Source organism: Semicossyphus pulcher, unplaced genomic scaffold (genome assembly GCF_022749685.1).
Source record: "Semicossyphus pulcher isolate SPU_LCO1_2020_fin unplaced genomic scaffold, fSemPul1.0.p SCAF_16, whole genome shotgun sequence".
Classification (NCBI taxonomy): Eukaryota; Metazoa; Chordata; class Actinopteri; order Labriformes; family Labridae; genus Semicossyphus; species Semicossyphus pulcher.
In genome coordinates, this window is record NW_027211670.1 from 20,267,630 (window position 1) to 20,282,857 (window position 15,228).

At 41.8% G+C, this 15,228-nt stretch overlaps 3 protein-coding genes across 4 annotated transcripts; 1 reads left to right on the plus strand and 2 right to left on the minus strand.

Annotated features, from left to right (window-relative positions):
* The first annotated feature begins 1,153 nt into the window (after positions 1-1,153).
* On the plus strand, positions 1,154-5,555 carry lrrc59 (leucine rich repeat containing 59). Of its 2 annotated transcripts, none has more exons than XM_069664807.1 (8): positions 1,154-1,279; positions 1,421-1,530; positions 1,676-1,735; positions 2,087-2,245; positions 2,847-2,951; positions 3,045-3,117; positions 3,282-3,473; positions 4,169-5,555. In XM_069664807.1, exons 2-8 carry the CDS (start codon positions 1,429-1,431, stop codon positions 4,447-4,449), a joined length of 972 nt encoding a protein of 323 aa, XP_069520908.1. In that variant the 5' UTR covers positions 1,154-1,279; positions 1,421-1,428; the 3' UTR covers positions 4,450-5,555. The 2 variants fall into 2 exon arrangements, with proteins under 2 accessions (XP_069520908.1, XP_069520909.1); XM_069664808.1 differs by having other exon boundaries at positions 4,172-5,555.
* A 1,740-nt stretch (positions 5,556-7,295) lies between these two features.
* Positions 7,296-11,003, minus strand: nat9 (N-acetyltransferase 9). Its single transcript, XM_069664800.1, has 6 exons — positions 10,851-11,003; positions 10,336-10,445; positions 9,953-10,093; positions 9,599-9,658; positions 8,448-8,542; positions 7,296-8,362 (listed from the first exon to the last, which is right to left on the minus strand). The coding sequence occupies exons 1-6, from the start codon at positions 10,982-10,984 to the stop codon at positions 8,213-8,215; spliced, it is 690 nt and encodes a 229-aa protein (XP_069520901.1). The 5' UTR covers positions 10,985-11,003; the 3' UTR covers positions 7,296-8,212.
* Positions 11,004-11,607: 604 nt separating this feature from the next.
* Positions 11,608-13,969, minus strand: syt15 (synaptotagmin XV). Its single transcript, XM_069665132.1, has 7 exons — positions 13,779-13,969; positions 13,120-13,277; positions 12,662-12,954; positions 12,352-12,519; positions 12,165-12,273; positions 11,907-12,086; positions 11,608-11,747 (listed from the first exon to the last, which is right to left on the minus strand). The coding sequence occupies exons 1-7, from the start codon at positions 13,904-13,906 to the stop codon at positions 11,608-11,610; spliced, it is 1,176 nt and encodes a 391-aa protein (XP_069521233.1). The 5' UTR covers positions 13,907-13,969.
* Positions 13,970-15,228: the final 1,259 nt, after the last annotated feature.

Consider the following 15,228-nt stretch of genomic DNA (forward strand, 5'->3'; position numbering starts at 1 on the left):
TTCTTACAGTCTATGCTCAACACCTATGTTAGATCACCATTGTGTTAACTCTATCTGCAAAGTAAAGTGTCTTTAAAACACCAATCAACAACTTGGTGCTTTTTGATTAGCATTAGAACAGAAATATAGAATTAAGTTACCCGGGGTATGCAATTCAGTTTCATGTTACTAAATGTACAACACAAATACTTACATTACTGCTGAACAAAAGAAATGCAATCTAAAAGTATAAAATATGTATGTATAAGTATAAAATATGTGGATTTACAAAATACTTAAGCTCTGAGCAAGGAGCCTGTAGCGCTGACGCAGTCTGAATTACGATATGTGAAGGTTCATTGTAACTATGGAAACAGCAATTTAGTACAGCTAGCTAGCAGCCGCCTGCCAACTGCAGCTAACGTTAGCCCGAGGTACACACTGCAGCACAGGACAAAAATAGGTTATTTTCAGCTCACGACGCTCACTTACAGCATTAATTGATGCAGCTCTGTCAGAGAGCCCTCTTCTTCACCGTCCTCCTCATCATCTCTATCCTCCATGTTTGGCATCACGATGTCATCACCGCATTAGCAATTAGCATCTTCATTGCTAGAATTAGCAGTCATATGATCGTCGCCATCTACATCTTCCACTTTCCCTCGTCTTTTATCATAACAAAAGTAATGCGGTCCATGTAAATAATAAGCTAATTAGCACAAATATATTGAATTTCACCGTCACTTGTGGTTACTCGTAGACTAGAAACCGTTAGAGTAAAGTGTGTTTATTCAATGATACGAACACATCAATCAAATCGCACAAGCAGTAAAGTTCAACGTTCACCATTGCCTCATTACGTAAATTATTATTTTTTTATTTTTTTATCTTTGTTGAACTATATAAATATAAGCCAGGTCGTTTTCTTCATATTTAAATATTAACGTTGATGGTTTATAAATATTTTCACGACAACATTACTGTTTTTTAACCCCCTCCCGCCGCCTTTGCTTCTGGAGTAAGGATCTGACTCTCCCTTACCACCACTGCATGTGTCAATGTTTCAGTGTGCTATGTCCTCCGGCGCTGCGGGTGGCGCTGTTTTCTTAAACGTCACCGCGCTGCTGCTCAATCTGTGACGTGGATTTTCATTGAGGCAGTCAGTGCTGCCAAAATAACAGAGTGACTTACGTGTCAGAGCTTTTCTACTAACTTTCTTCATATTTAGAAGTCGGATCATTTATTTCCTTTCCTTTCTTCGTCACACTTGAACACATTCGTGTCACAGCATACATAAAAGGTGAGTGGACCATGTAAAACGTTATGTTAGATGTGGTTTCCTGGTCTCTGCTAGTCAGAAGTATCTGCTGTGAAACTGTTCAGAATTACCTTGTTTCAATGTTCATTTTTTATACTAACTCTACAGTGTGTTTTCACGCAGACTCCACAATGAGTAAAAACAGCAAAGTTTTGAACCTGAAGGATAAAATCAGTGGTAATGAAATGGACTTGAGCCTGTGTAACCTCACTGAGGTTCCAGTCAGAGAGCTGGTGAGTCACTCATCGTCTCAGTGTGTGTATGAACATGTTTTAAATCAAACATTTATGGCATTGTATTGATTTTGACTATTTCCATATAGCTGTAATGCATTGTAGGCATGTTTGTTGGTTAAAGTGCTATTATTTATCCCAACAGGCTTTTTTCACCAAAGCAACTGTTTTGGACTTATCGTGCAACAACATTACCTCCCTTCCTGTAAGTACAAAAACAATTATACTACACTAAACGCAATCTTATAATCCTTAAATCATTGGCGCTTAACCGTTTTGTCTTTAAATGAATTAGGCATGAGGAGTTTTAAGTGTTTATTTCCTAAACCCCCATATTAACCTTGGAATTTTTCGGACCCTAGTTTGAGAACCACTGCATTAAATGTACTTAGTATTTCAATTAAAGAAAAGAGTTTTCAGCAAAACAACATTTTTGGATCACAGGTGGATACTGATTTTGTGTATTTACACTCTACTTTTCTAATTTCATTTAGACTGCTGACTTTGTAATATTACAAACATATACTCAGTTCTCCTTGTTGATTGTTTAATGTAGCCCGAGTTCTGCAACCTGACCCACCTGGTGAAGGTGGATCTGAGTAAAAACCAGCTGGCATGTCTGCCAGATGATCTGGGGAACCTGAGCGGCCTTCAACACCTGGACCTCTACAACAACAAGCTGACTGGACTGCCTGTCAGCTTCTCTCAGCTCAGGGTGGGTGCCAGACACAAGCACTGTTTGCTCATGTTACATTTACTGGTCACATAAATGTGTTTAATATCAAGACGTGCAGACTAGTGCTTCAGTTAGAAATTGAACTGAAATTGTAACAGATATTTCTTTTTAACGCAGCGTTTGATTCAGTATATAACAGATCTCTAATAGAATTCAGCTTAAGTTCAAAGGGCAGAAACTGTGGTCACACTGTTCATTATCAGTTGTCCTGCTCTGATTAAGAGTTTCTTTGATTGGAAACCTGTTCACTCATGTGGCGAGTCTGTTCGAGAAAGGGGGAAAAAAAGCAGAAGTTTTTTACCTTTGTGCTAAAGTAAGCTAATGAAGTAAGCTAACCTGCTGCTGGTTGTAGCTTATTATTTAGCATACATGCGCGACAGTGGTATTGATCCTGTCATGAAACTATCTCCCTATTTCCCCATGTGTTGAACTCTTGATTCTGCTCTTGCAGTGATATCACTGCAGGCTCTAATGTAGTTAACCATCATCAGCTTTCTGAAATGATGTGGCTTCTCAGGCTTTGTTTTTAAGTCCGACAGTATTTGTTTTACTCTTGTACTGTGTGCGTGTCTCTTCTCAGAGTCTGAAGTGGTTGGATCTAAAAGATAACCCGCTGGACCCCGTCCTGGCCAAGGCAGCGGGAGACTGTCTGGATGAGAAGCAATGCAAACAGTGTGCCACCAAGGTGATGGAAAGAACGTTTTAGAGAAAGGAATGATTGAGAAGAGAATAGTTATGCAGTCTTCAGTATTTTAAACTCAAGGTAATTTTCTTCCAGGTTCTGCAGCACATGAGAGGTATCCAGGAAGAGGTCGATCGTGCACGAGAGAAACGCCTTTTGAGGGAAAAAGGTTTGAATCTAGTTTTTTATCCAAGCTTTAAAATCATTTCAGGACAGGTCTGTTTTTGGAGTTTATCATCTGCATCTATAGAGTGCTATCAATCCTCTCACATACCAAGAAAGAGAAGATTTTTACTGTAAAACTGGCATGCTTTTTCCTCACATCTCAATCAGAGCTGGAGCGGAAGAAGGAGGTGAAGCAGAGGGAGCGGGAGGCCAGAGAGAAGGAGGCTCGTAAACGGGAGAAGGCGGAGGAGAAGGAGAAGAGGAGGAAAGAGTACAACGCTCAGATGGCGGCCGTGGCTGCGCGGGAACAACAGAAGAAGAAGAATGAGGAGAAGAAGAAGAAGAACGGACAGGCAGCAGGTAGGACCATGCTTGTGTACTATGTTTTTTTAACAAAGATGACAAAGGTTTAGTTCTTTAAAGGGCCAGTTCACAGATTTTCAACCTCAGTCCTATCATGCTATTATAGGGAGCTAATGCCATTATGGTAGAAAAAAATGCAATTTGGCTCTGTGCCTTTGGAGGACGCTATCCACTTCTCCAATGGGCCCTGGAAAACCTCCACCAGACTACGTAAAACGCGTCATCTGGCGGAGGCCAGGGAGCTCGCTGATCTACACTTCCTCAATCTAGGACGCCCGCCTCTGATGTCATGTCTCGTTCAAAATCGTCGGGTTTGAATTGTAGACTGCAGACCTGAAGATTTTTTAGACGATCCACCGGTATATTCTCGTCGTATTTCAGATTCTGTACCGCTCTGAGCCGTTACCTGCAGCAGTATTTCACTCCAGCGTCTCTCGCTGGGCTGTTCCTTTCAGAGGGAGGGGCGCAATGCATGCTGGGGGTTGTAGGAATGTAGAATGGGTGAAACCACAAGCTGTTTGTACAACTTTCTCCACAGCTGTGGTGTCAATTTCAAATATTTTCGCTTCTATCAATTACAGAGAACACCAGTTGTGACTGACAGTATTTTTTCCAGGGGCGAACTGCTCCTTTAAGAGTGTGTTGTCTGTGTTTTAAGTCATTCTAATGTCATCCACTCTCTCATCATGCAGCAGCTAAAAAGGTTGTAGAATCAGCGCCTAAACCTCGACGCTCTCTCATCGGCCTGATATTCAAGCTCCTCCTCCTGCTGTTTCTGGGCCTGGCCGGAGTCGCCGCCGCGTGCCGGCTGACGGACCTGCGCAAGGAAGCCATGTGCGTGCCGATCAACGTCGCAGTGGACGACGGCCTGTCCTGGGCCAAAGAGCAGGAGGTTGTGGTCAGACAGCTGGTGTCTAACCTGTCCTCTGCAGCGAAGGAGTTTCTTGAATCAACACAAGCGACTAAGAATTAAAACTTTCATCTGCCTCCATCAGCTGCCAGAGCTGCGGGCTTTCCTCTCTAACCTGTGAACACTGGGATTTTTTTTAATATGCTGAAATCATTAATCTCATTAAGACGGGCATTCCTGCTTCCCCTCACCTTGTTTGCGGTGCAGGGAGATGAAGAGTCTGTACGGATAGATGAAGGGGTATTGACAGTGTTAAAATCAGCTTAAATTCCTATGGAATTGTTGTCGCTCTTGTACCCTCTTTGTACTACAGCCTGTTTTTTAAAGAAAAAAACTCTTCTTAAATATCTCCCTGTCGACCATGCTTTGCACTTTGACCTCCGCGCTCAGCTGGTGCGTGTTTCGTGCATCACATGGGAGCTTGGGTCGTATTTTCGATGTAAAGTGAAACGTCAGGTGGCCCTGTCCGTGCTGCACTGGAGCGTCGAGTCACATGTTCACTGGCGGTCAGAGTCGTGCATCAGCCAGTGTTAGAAGTGGCAGTCTGAGCATGTGCAGTGAAGGCTGCGTGAATGTAGAGCTCACTCGTCTGTGAACTCCTCTTTCTTTACACTCTTACATCAGTCTAACTAAATCTCACGGCTAACACGCAGCATCAGGCATGCAAACCAGAGCCCAGCAGGAGCGTGTGAATCTTTGATCTCATCACAAATATAAATAATAGTGCAATATATTAAGACTAATATGTTTCATCACAGAATGGCCAAAGAAATTAATTGAACCTCTCAGTCCTGATTTACAAATATAGGTGCTGATTATTTTTCTGTCCTGTAACGAATCCATGAACTGACTGTCAACAAATCACTGAAACTGAAAGCCTCAGTCAGGCTCTAATGTGCACCTTACCAGTGCACAAACTGTAATAAACTAATAAATATACATACTGATCATATTGCATGTGTTATCCCTTCTGCTGCTCTTTGCTGCTGTGGCTCTTGTACAGTTTGTCCATGCTCAAACACAATAAATGGCTATACACTGCAAGATGTATTTGCACTTTGGGTCTGATCTGTTCTGTCAGCTGAAAGATTGTACTCATGGAAATTATGCTATGAATGATGTATGCCAATTTAAGAGACAGTTTTGCAAGTCCAGAAATGTGCAATGTGTTGAAGGTGGTGAAGTAATTAGAAAGAAAACACCCAGCGCTGGTTTGTCCCCATGGGTGTGCGGAGGGGGCAGCCGCAGGTTCGACTTCCATGTCCCCCACTCTCTTCTCCCGTATTTCTTGACTCTCTTCAGCAGCTGTCCTTTAAATAAAAGGTGAAGTTCGCTCAAAAAAACACATTTTTTTTTTAAAAAGATAGAAAACATCCCAAAAGTTGTGTACGTAACGTTTAACACTCACTGAATGAAACCTCATTGAGCCGGTCCTGCATGCTGGCTCTAACGGAAGCGCAATCTCAAGGCAGGGGTGTGGATTTTAGGGACGGCAAGTGTTCTGGTTTTTGTCTACTACGCTCGTAGTCCGAGTAATATTGACCAATCACGTATCAGCAGGCTGCGGGCAATGCAGGAAAAACAGTCCATGTGGAGAGCAAAAGCAGGCGGATGGTAATACGCCGTAATGACATCTCAGATCCCATCAGCGTCATCTGACAACGATTCAGCTTCTTATTCATCTCTATAAACAGACATCTGCGGTAAGTTCAGCTAACAATCCGTTCTAGAGCTAAAATTCAACTTGAGATAAATTCCCATGACGCTGTGTCACGAAAGCTGTTAAGATTTCCCGACTTCCTCGAAAGGTGCCGTTCTACAAACATTTTAAAAGTAGTTTTCTTCTCCTCTCGAGGACAGACCTGACAAAGCTTCATTTTTACTTTTTACTAATCTGCATCATGATGTTGAAATTTCAGCAAAGTCAAGACCCGTTAATAACAAGTAAATCAGAAGAAAAACGCTTTCTTTTTCTGTAAACAATGCAGCACGCGGAAAAGGAAGTCTGGACTGGAAGCAGTTTGCGATCAGTGCAATGAGGACTGTGGCCCCTGTGCATGGTGCGCTACCAACTGAGCTGAAACAGCACCCCCTACTTTAATTGTTTTTTAACTCGTCTTAGAAGAAAGTAGTGATACATTTTACAATAAACAACTCATCTTATTCTCCCATTTGGGTTTATACAACTGTGACGAGATTATCTTGAAAACAAGACTAGCTCAAAACCTGGTATGTAGCTGATATGTATATGTATGTAGGTCAATGTGCGCTTTTGTGGGCAATGTGATACAAGGACTGTCCTGATGAGGCTGATGACAACGTATTTGAAAGCAGGTGCGCGCTGCGGACGTAGGTGAGGACAGCGGAGGGGCAGTGGAGGAGCAGCCCAGCCTACTACCAGAACAAAGTATCCAGAGCCGTATAGACAAAGTGTCGCGTCAGTGGAGGTCAAATATGCGGCACTCTCTCTCTACGGCTGTGAAAGTACCGTCACTCAGTCAGTCACTCAGTCACATACAGACCCGTGTGTAGGGCTGATCCTGGCGGTCAGACAAAAACATCAAAATCACAAGAAAATAGCACAAAAATACATGCTGAGGTTTAAAACAACACAACAATTAGATCAATAAGTTGAATTGAATTGAAGTTCCGTTTCTCATTCAGGGTCACGCGGTGCGATATGAAAGATGGTCAATAAATCTCCTGCAGTTTGCATCTGGTCTAAACCACCGGCCTTCCTGTGGTAAACAAGAGATTATGAGAAATGCAGCAGACTAAAGTGGTTATTAGGAGGAACATGAGACCGATATGTTTGATGTAATGTACAAGAGATGAGTTTCACTCCGATTAGGCCTCATATTTTATAGATTAAGAAACACAACATGGAAATGGTTTCATTTTCTGCACTTACATTATAAAGACAAACTTGTTTAACCCTTTTTAAGCACCATCGATGAGACAGTTGAAGCTTTTGATCCTTTTTGACTTTATCCATGACCCTGGTCTCTTCTGGACTTTGGTCAGAATTTTCCAAGTGTTATTTAATCAAATTTAAAGCACAAACTTGCGATTGTTCTTTTTTGTACATTGTTAAATGTATATCTGCTCGTAAATGGTGAATACAGACAGAATAATAAGGACACTTGTTTTCCAAGTGTTGTTTAAGTTGTCAGTGTTATGTGAGGATTCAAATGGCTGCCAACCTAAAGAGAATCGACCACATCCAGTAGAAACCACAATATATATCATAAACCACCGGATATTTCTATTCTTACCCTCAGCATCAGAGGCTTCAGAGGGAAGCATCGAGTCCGGAGATGAACACTAACTGTTCTAAACACTGTCCACAAAGCAATATTAATGCCCATCTTCACTGATGCTCTTGACGGCAGAGAGAGAAAAGTAAAAAGACTTCCAAGAAGAGTGAAATCTGTTCTAACAGGAAACAAGAACAAAGGTTTATTACATGTTTTACAACCTCATAACGGTGAAATGTTCAGGTCCTCACAGACTTTTGGCCCGTACAAAACTTGTGTAACACGTAACAACAGCTGTTTTACATTTCTCCCCTCTGAAATGTAGCGGCTGGAAAATAAAACATCCCCAAAATTAAAAAACTTGGCTGTTCATGAGTTCAGAAATGGACTAAATGTACTTCTACCTACGTATTCTGGTATTAAAGGAGTATATAAACGTGAATAAGGGACTGTGAGGTACGTGTGTATAAAAGCACACACCAGTTTTCAGCTTCAGTTTTCCCTCGTCTGTGTGCAGAATCATCTCCTTCATAGCTGGAAGTCTCTGTGTGAATGTGAATAACAAGTGTTCACTGTGAAAGCAGCTCCTGTCTGTTGCTGCTCGTCTGTCTGTAGTCTCTCTCCTTCATGTCCGATGTGTCGTCCAGCAGCTTCGTGCGGACTGACTCGTCCACCGCCATCTCCAGGGTCACCTCTTTGAACACCTTACACACCGACTCCTGTGAGAGACACGAGGAACCTGGTTTGATTCACTTTCATAATTTGGCATCTCTCACATTGAAAAAGGTCACATGATCTGATTACCTCCTGGAAGCCGAGTTTCTTGAACATGGCGATGCTGACCTGGTTGTCCAGCCCAATTTTCACTTGATACTTTTTCACGCCAAGTTTGGTGACTCCTGGTGAAAGACGACACAGCGTTCACAACCACTACTGCTACATTAAATCTGTTACCACAGTGACCTCTGAAGAGACACATGATTGAACGTGCTCTGCAGCAGCAGCTCTCTGCCGTTCATGACTCAGCACTTATTAAAGCCCTTTTTATTTCCCACCTCTAATTATTATTAAGTTATTACGTGTAGATTTTTTCTTTAAAAAATCGAGTTTTTGTTTGTTAAATGTGACATATTTTAGCATGCAATCAATTTTCTATTATTCTAATCTGTTTTTGAATCACGTTGGTTTCATTTTAAAAATTGTTTACATACTTTAAATATTTTTCTGAGCTTTTCCTTCCTCCTGAAACAAACAAGCCGTTTCACCATTCAAAGGTTAGACCTTAGCCACGATTGGCTGACAGTATTTGAAGCGACTATGTAGCGGCCGCACTGCACTGTCACTCCAAAATAGTAGAAAACATGGCTGCTCTAGGATCGGTTATTCGGCCTTATATGTACGAGCCCGAATAGCCAGGAGGTATTAACGACTGACAACGACTTGGCTACAAGCCAGTGCAAGAAGGCAGCCAGAGGTGAATGATGATTGGTCGATTTCAGCAAAAGCAAGGTTCTACGTAGAAACCAGCAGCTGTTCTGAACGGCCCATTTCAGAGGCGACCTTTTTAAAAATGTAATTCTGGAAAAACACAGAATAATGCAGTTTTCACTTTTTCACTGTGAACAACAAACACCCAAAAATGTGAAACCCATGAAAATATGAGAATATCCATTTGAGAGATACGGCCCCTTTAAAAACTTAGACTATCCTGATGACAGTCGGTGCAGTCTGTGCGTTTTTTCCTGTTCAGTGCACACATTACTGTATATTTCATTGTTGGTTTTAGTATGTTTTGTAAAACACTTTGTAAGTCTGGTTTAAAAAGTGCAATGCATATAAACTTCATTATTTATTATAATCTAACCATCTACGCCCCTGCTGTAAGTATCTTCAAAAATGTTGCTCTGTTAACAAGCCATAAGAAAATCTTCTGACAGATTGTACGATCTGCTCACCGTAGGACATCATCATGCGGGTCACCTCTTTCCCGATGCCTCTGCCTCTGTAACTGGGCTCTGTGAAAACAAGAAACTTCATCAGTGTCAGGAAATGAGAAAACAAAACATGATACATGATGATGTTAATGATACTGTACAATACATGCACTTTTACAAAACAATACAATGAGTTAACATTCACTTAAAATCACATCTGCATCTCACAGATCATTTATTTCTTGTAGGGTTGAAATTGAACTGTTTTGTGAAAAAATTGGACTTAAAATGAAAATGTAAAAACAAAAGCTCATGTAGACTGTTGGTCTTTAACAAGCTGTTGTTTATATAAAGAACAAACATGTTTGTCTTTACCTGCTATCATGATCTCCAACTCAGCCAAGGTCGGGTCTGTGGGGTCAGTCAGGAAGATGTTGACATCTCCCACCATGCACTGCTCCTCTTCTACACTGCTGTCCGCCCACCGCTGCTTATCCAAGATGATAAACGTGCACTCTGGAAAAATTGAATTAAAAAAAAATAATACAACAACTATTCTGTAAATTAAGTATTTTACATGCACTACCTCACAATGGTTGGATATATCATTTGAATATAATATTCATTGATTTGTCTGAGACCTGGAAAGTTGAGAAAGAATTTCTCCTGACACATGTTGGCTGTTCTGTAGTTATAAAGCAGCTCTTTACGGGGCTGAATTTGTTATTTTTGTGTGCACATTTCTGCAGGACTCTTACTGTCATTATCTTCCCTCCAGCTCCTCGCCATGTCGTACTCCTGCTCCAGGGTCAGCGGCTCTGAAGCGGTCAGCTGCTGCAGCTCAGGAGACTTCATCCACTCATGATACCTGGAACAGGAGGATAAAAGGCAGGTAAATAATAATAACAATAATAATAATAATAATAATAGTAGTAGTAGTAGGGCTATATAAAAAAATGACCTTATGTAGAGTAATGAGTAAATTTACACAACCAGTCCAAAATATCTGGATATTCATAAAACCTTTGACAATATCAATTTTATGAATAGAAAAGGCACGTTTAATACTTAATAAAATTAACGTAGCCAGAAATGTAAAATAATGACACTTTAAAATACAAACTTACAAGATTTCAGCAGAAGAACAAATGAAAGACATGTTTAAAAACGCGAATGAGTAAAAATCACAGACAGAGAGGCTGGGCAGTGATGCTCTCATGTCTAAATGCAGCTGTTAGTACATACATACTGTACTTTCAGCTGTTGATGTTACCTGGGCACGTGCTCTGCGGTATAAGGAACCAACACGACTCTGTTTCCCTCCAGTAAAGTGTTCTCGTTTATCTTCATGGTTAAAACATATAAACCACCAATACGACAGATACAAGCTTTAACTCCGCCACACATTCATGCCTATGTTGTCAAGTCCTCAATCACTTCCTCCTTCACACTCGGCGGTTCAAACTGCAGCTGCGCAAACTGACGTAAAGGCGAAAGTCGCCACCTGCTGGACAAAAGCAGGAAGTACTGGAGAGCTGGTGAAGTCGGGGTTAATTTTTCTGACTTTATTTTCAGTTCTTTGAAAAATCTTTATTAAAACGGGTTAGGATGTAGATATAGACACATACACATAACACAATAAAAACATTTTCAACAAATACATTATAATGAGCTCTTTATAACGACTGATATTTAAGGTACAGTATCTTTAAAACCTAACCTACAGTATTCTTGTCTTACAACTTTTCCAACACAATAATTATTTTTTAAAGGGATTGTATAACTTAACTTTAAGTGTCTGGCTCCTCCAGATCAAAAAAGTTGTAACCCTGCAAAGTTAAATAAAGCCAAGCACTTACAATCTAAAATCTTTAACTCAGATTTCTATGACAATATGAAATGTTACAAAGGTATGAAACATTAATTTTTCTTAATTTCATGTAAAAAAGCACATAATTAATGATTGCAAAATTGTTATGATTAAAAAAGTGATTTTAAATGTTCTTCCTATCCTCAAATGAGTTGTGACGTTAAGAGGCCCTGCCCAGTCTGTGCCACAGCTTGATCGTCTCCTGTGGTGTGTTGACCATGTCCATCCAGTGCTGCAGCTGCTGGCCCCTGGCATACATGAAGGGGCCTAACACAAGCACGCCCAGCAGGGCCGGAGGATCTGGGAGACAAATGAATCACGTTGTCTGATTATTCATAATAATCTAAGGCAAGAGAAACTTCAGAGCAAATAATGACAACAAAATAAGTGGGACTGCTGCTTTTGCACAGGAATATGTACAGCACAGTACAGCGTATCTTACTACGTTCACCATTTCACCTGAGCGGATGTCGTTTGGTCGCTGCAGCTCAAATCTGAGACAGGCCTCGTCCAGGTGCTGCGAGCGGAGCTTAAAGGTCATCCTGTGGTTGAAATTGGGGTTGACACCTTTCGCCACGCAGCTGCGCTTGATTTTCACCACCTGAGTGTGTATCTGTAAGCTCACCTGGACACACACACCTGGAAACCAGATGCTTTATTATCAATGCTTGCAAGTTTATTCCACTGACTTAGCTGAGATATTCTACCTCACTATACCTGCGTCTGTGATCAGCTGCAGGCCTCGAGCTCTCAGGACGACCACAGAGAGGCGCTGCAGAGACGGACTGTAGCTGAGAGATATCTGCACGTCACCCAGCTCTGAACGCTGAAAGATTCGGGATTACAGAATGATTTTACGTTTTCATGACAGACTTTGTGCATGAAGCTTTACCTACTTACATACCTGTGTGTCATCCTCTGTCTCCAGGTCCCTCCACAGCACCCTGCCGGCCTGACCGAGCTCCCCCTCCAGAGGAAACAGCACCCTGCCCACCGCGTGCCGTTTGCCATCCTGCTCCACACTCAGCACACACACGCTCAGAGTGCCCTGAGGAACACACACTCCTGACACCTGTGTGTGAGAGCAGATATGAAACAACAGGGATGCAATGTAACTAAGTGCATTTACTGTTTTAGGTAAAAAATTTTGTTTTAATGCCACTTTCTGCTTGTACTCAGCAGATTCAAACTTGTGTAAACATTCACGTCCTCGCCTGGAAAACGAAGCAGTCATTGAACTCCGGGTCGGGCCCCGTGCCCCGGGCCTTGGCCTGGCGGGGCCGCCGGTCGTCAGGCAGAAGCCGGAGCTCAACCAGAGTGACATTGCCGTGAAAACGAGGAGGGAGGTTTCCGAGGCGGAGCAAGGAGACCATGAGCTGCTCGCTGCCGTGTCGGTACTCCACGGAGAAGCAGAGGCGGGTGGCCATGCCGGGTGGAGGGGCCACCACCTCGTTGAGAGGAGGAACAGAGTAGAGACCGGCCAGCACCGACCCCACAGGGTACCATCCTGATGGAGACGGAGTATATTTTAGGACAAAAAAGTGGTTGCATTTAGCAGCAGTGTGCCTAAGCTAGTATGGCTGATACTGTGTCACTTTTGCAGAAGCTGAAACATCTTTAACAACAATGAATCTTTAAATTTAGGTTTAAAATGAATGCAGTAATCACCTACTGCTTACTGAGAGTGATCCACGATGGTCTAGTATGTTCCTCCGGACCTCCAACTTAAACCCCTCTTCTTCTTCTTCTTCTTTTTCCTCCTCCTCTTTCAGGTCAGCTTGGTTTTGTGTCATGAAGCGAGGAGGCAAGGTGAAAGGGATCTCACTGGGCCTTTCACACATGCAAAGAAAATGTATTAAATGTGCTTTCGGTAACTTTTTACATGTCAACTTAATGATTTCAACCAATTTTTTCCCCATTGTTTCAACATTGTTGTAGTCCTGATTGTGTGTAAACAGCTGCTATTTTGTTTAGTTTTTATGTGCCTTAAAGAAACAGCAGCAGATTTCTTCAATAATCTGACTTCATGGAGCGCAGGGATTGCGTTGATTGGTCATAATATTGGTACTATTTATCTAAACATATTGTACTAATGAGTAAAATATTAATATAGTGATGTGTTTTTTTTATCCTTATAGACATTAAGGCTCATTAATGTCCCGAATTTGGGGATCAATAAAGTACTATCTAATCGTATTATTCGAGTCAATTAAGGGACATTATTTGAAATTGAATGTTCTAAAATTGAAGGCAAAAATACTTTAAAGAATAAATATAATAAGTAAATTGTTATTTGGTTGAAGTAGAAGATTTGTCATGCATTGTACTAACGTGTTGCAGAAGCCCTGGGACACCAGGATCACCGGAGGGGAGCATGCTGGTACTGCAGGCGCTGTAGAGCGCAGCTCCTCGTATTGACTCTGACCCTTCTTCTTCCTCCTCCACAGACAGTAAACCATCAGGACGAGGAGCAGCAGCAGCAACAGGAGACCCACTGACACGCCAACAGCCAGTGACACCTGGTCTGAACAAACAAACATATCAACAACACACATATATATGGTCAGAATGAAATCAAATTCAATTTACTGCTTACCTGTCATTTTTCAGTCAACTCCTTTTCTTTCCGTTCCTCTAAACAGACTGAATCTTCTTCTAAGTGTTAGTTATAAACAGGAGAGTCTCTTGTAGTTGACCTGTTAGCAGTTAGTTTGGTGTGTGAAGTTAATACAGAGAGGTTCGACCCAGCTGTCTGATTCTCACATTCACTCTGTTATCTGGCTTGTTGGTTGCCGGCTGCCCGTTTAAAGGGCCATACCAACGATTCTGTTTTAGGCCCATTCACAAATTACACATTACAGCTCACCATTTTTACACCACGCTGTTTCGTTTTAGATTTCGTATTTTGATCTTCTCTGCAGATGTAGGCTTTCATGCATTGTATTAAAGAGCCATTACATCAAGTTTACACATAAGTTCACAAGCTATGGTGAAGGAGAGGTAACCTTAAATTGTTAGGAGGCATAGTTTGCATTGTTCAATCTATCTTGGACTCGAGCACATGGAGAAGTGGTGCACAACCAGAAATCAAGGCTTACTTTTAAGAATATGTGTGTGTGTATATATACAATATATATTATTCTTTTGCTTATTGTGTCCAAAGCTGAAGTTGGATTTATTTATTTCTTGGTCCTGAGCAGTGACTGACCCCTCAGCTGGTTACCTAGCAACACTAAAGCAACCCAAAGAGCCAAGCAGTTTCCCCCTTTTCCTATTTTATGCTAAGCTTAGCTAGCTAGCTGCTTTAGCTTCATATTGAACTGAATAACACGGGGGCGGTGTCAGTGCTCTCTCCTTACTCTCAGCCAAAACATCTAGACTTCTTAAAGTATCAAAAAAATGCTAAAAAGCAGCTAAATCTATTATTTCATATCAATATCAAACCATCCATCCATTATCTATACCGCTTATCCTGTCCAGGGTGGCTGGAGCCAATCGAAGCGGTCATTAGGCGAGAGGTAGGGTACACCCTGGATTGATCGCCAGTCAATCACAGGGCTGACACACAGAGACAGACAACCTGTCACGCTCACGTTCACACCTAGGGCCAATTTTTAGAGTCACCAGTTGACCTGACAAGAATGTCTTTGGACTGTGGGAGGAAGGCGGAGTACCCGGAAGGAACCACAGAGAACCTCTTCATCCGAACCAGGAACCTTCTCGCGCTAACCACTGCATCACCCATATCAAACCATATCACTGAAAATGATTTATGTCATGC

Coding starts and splice junctions, on each gene's coding strand:
- lrrc59 (XM_069664807.1), top strand. CDS start 1,429: ATGAGTAAAAACAGCAAAGTTTTGAACCTGAAGGATAAAATCAGTGGT. Junction 3,118..3,281: donor ACGCCTTTTGAGGGAAAAAG/GTTTGAATCTAG, acceptor CATCTCAATCAG/AGCTGGAGCGGAAGAAGGAG. Junction 3,474..4,168: donor GAAGAACGGACAGGCAGCAG/GTAGGACCATGC, acceptor CTCATCATGCAG/CAGCTAAAAAGGTTGTAGAA.
- nat9 (XM_069664800.1), bottom strand. CDS start 10,984: ATGTGTGGCGGAGTTAAAGCTTGTATCTGTCGTATTGGTGGTTTATAT. Junction 10,094..10,335: donor CTGGAGGGAAGATAATGACA/GTAAGAGTCCTG, acceptor CAATTTTTCCAG/AGTGCACGTTTATCATCTTG. Junction 8,543..9,598: donor CCGCATGATGATGTCCTACG/GTGAGCAGATCG, acceptor GTCTTTCACCAG/GAGTCACCAAACTTGGCGTG.
- syt15 (XM_069665132.1), bottom strand. CDS start 13,906: ATGGTTTACTGTCTGTGGAGGAGGAAGAAGAAGGGTCAGAGTCAATAC. Junction 12,955..13,119: donor TGGATCACTCTCAGTAAGCA/GTAGGTGATTAC, acceptor CGTCTCCATCAG/GATGGTACCCTGTGGGGTCG. Junction 12,087..12,164: donor GCAGCTGATCACAGACGCAG/GTATAGTGAGGT, acceptor TCTGGTTTCCAG/GTGTGTGTGTCCAGGTGAGC.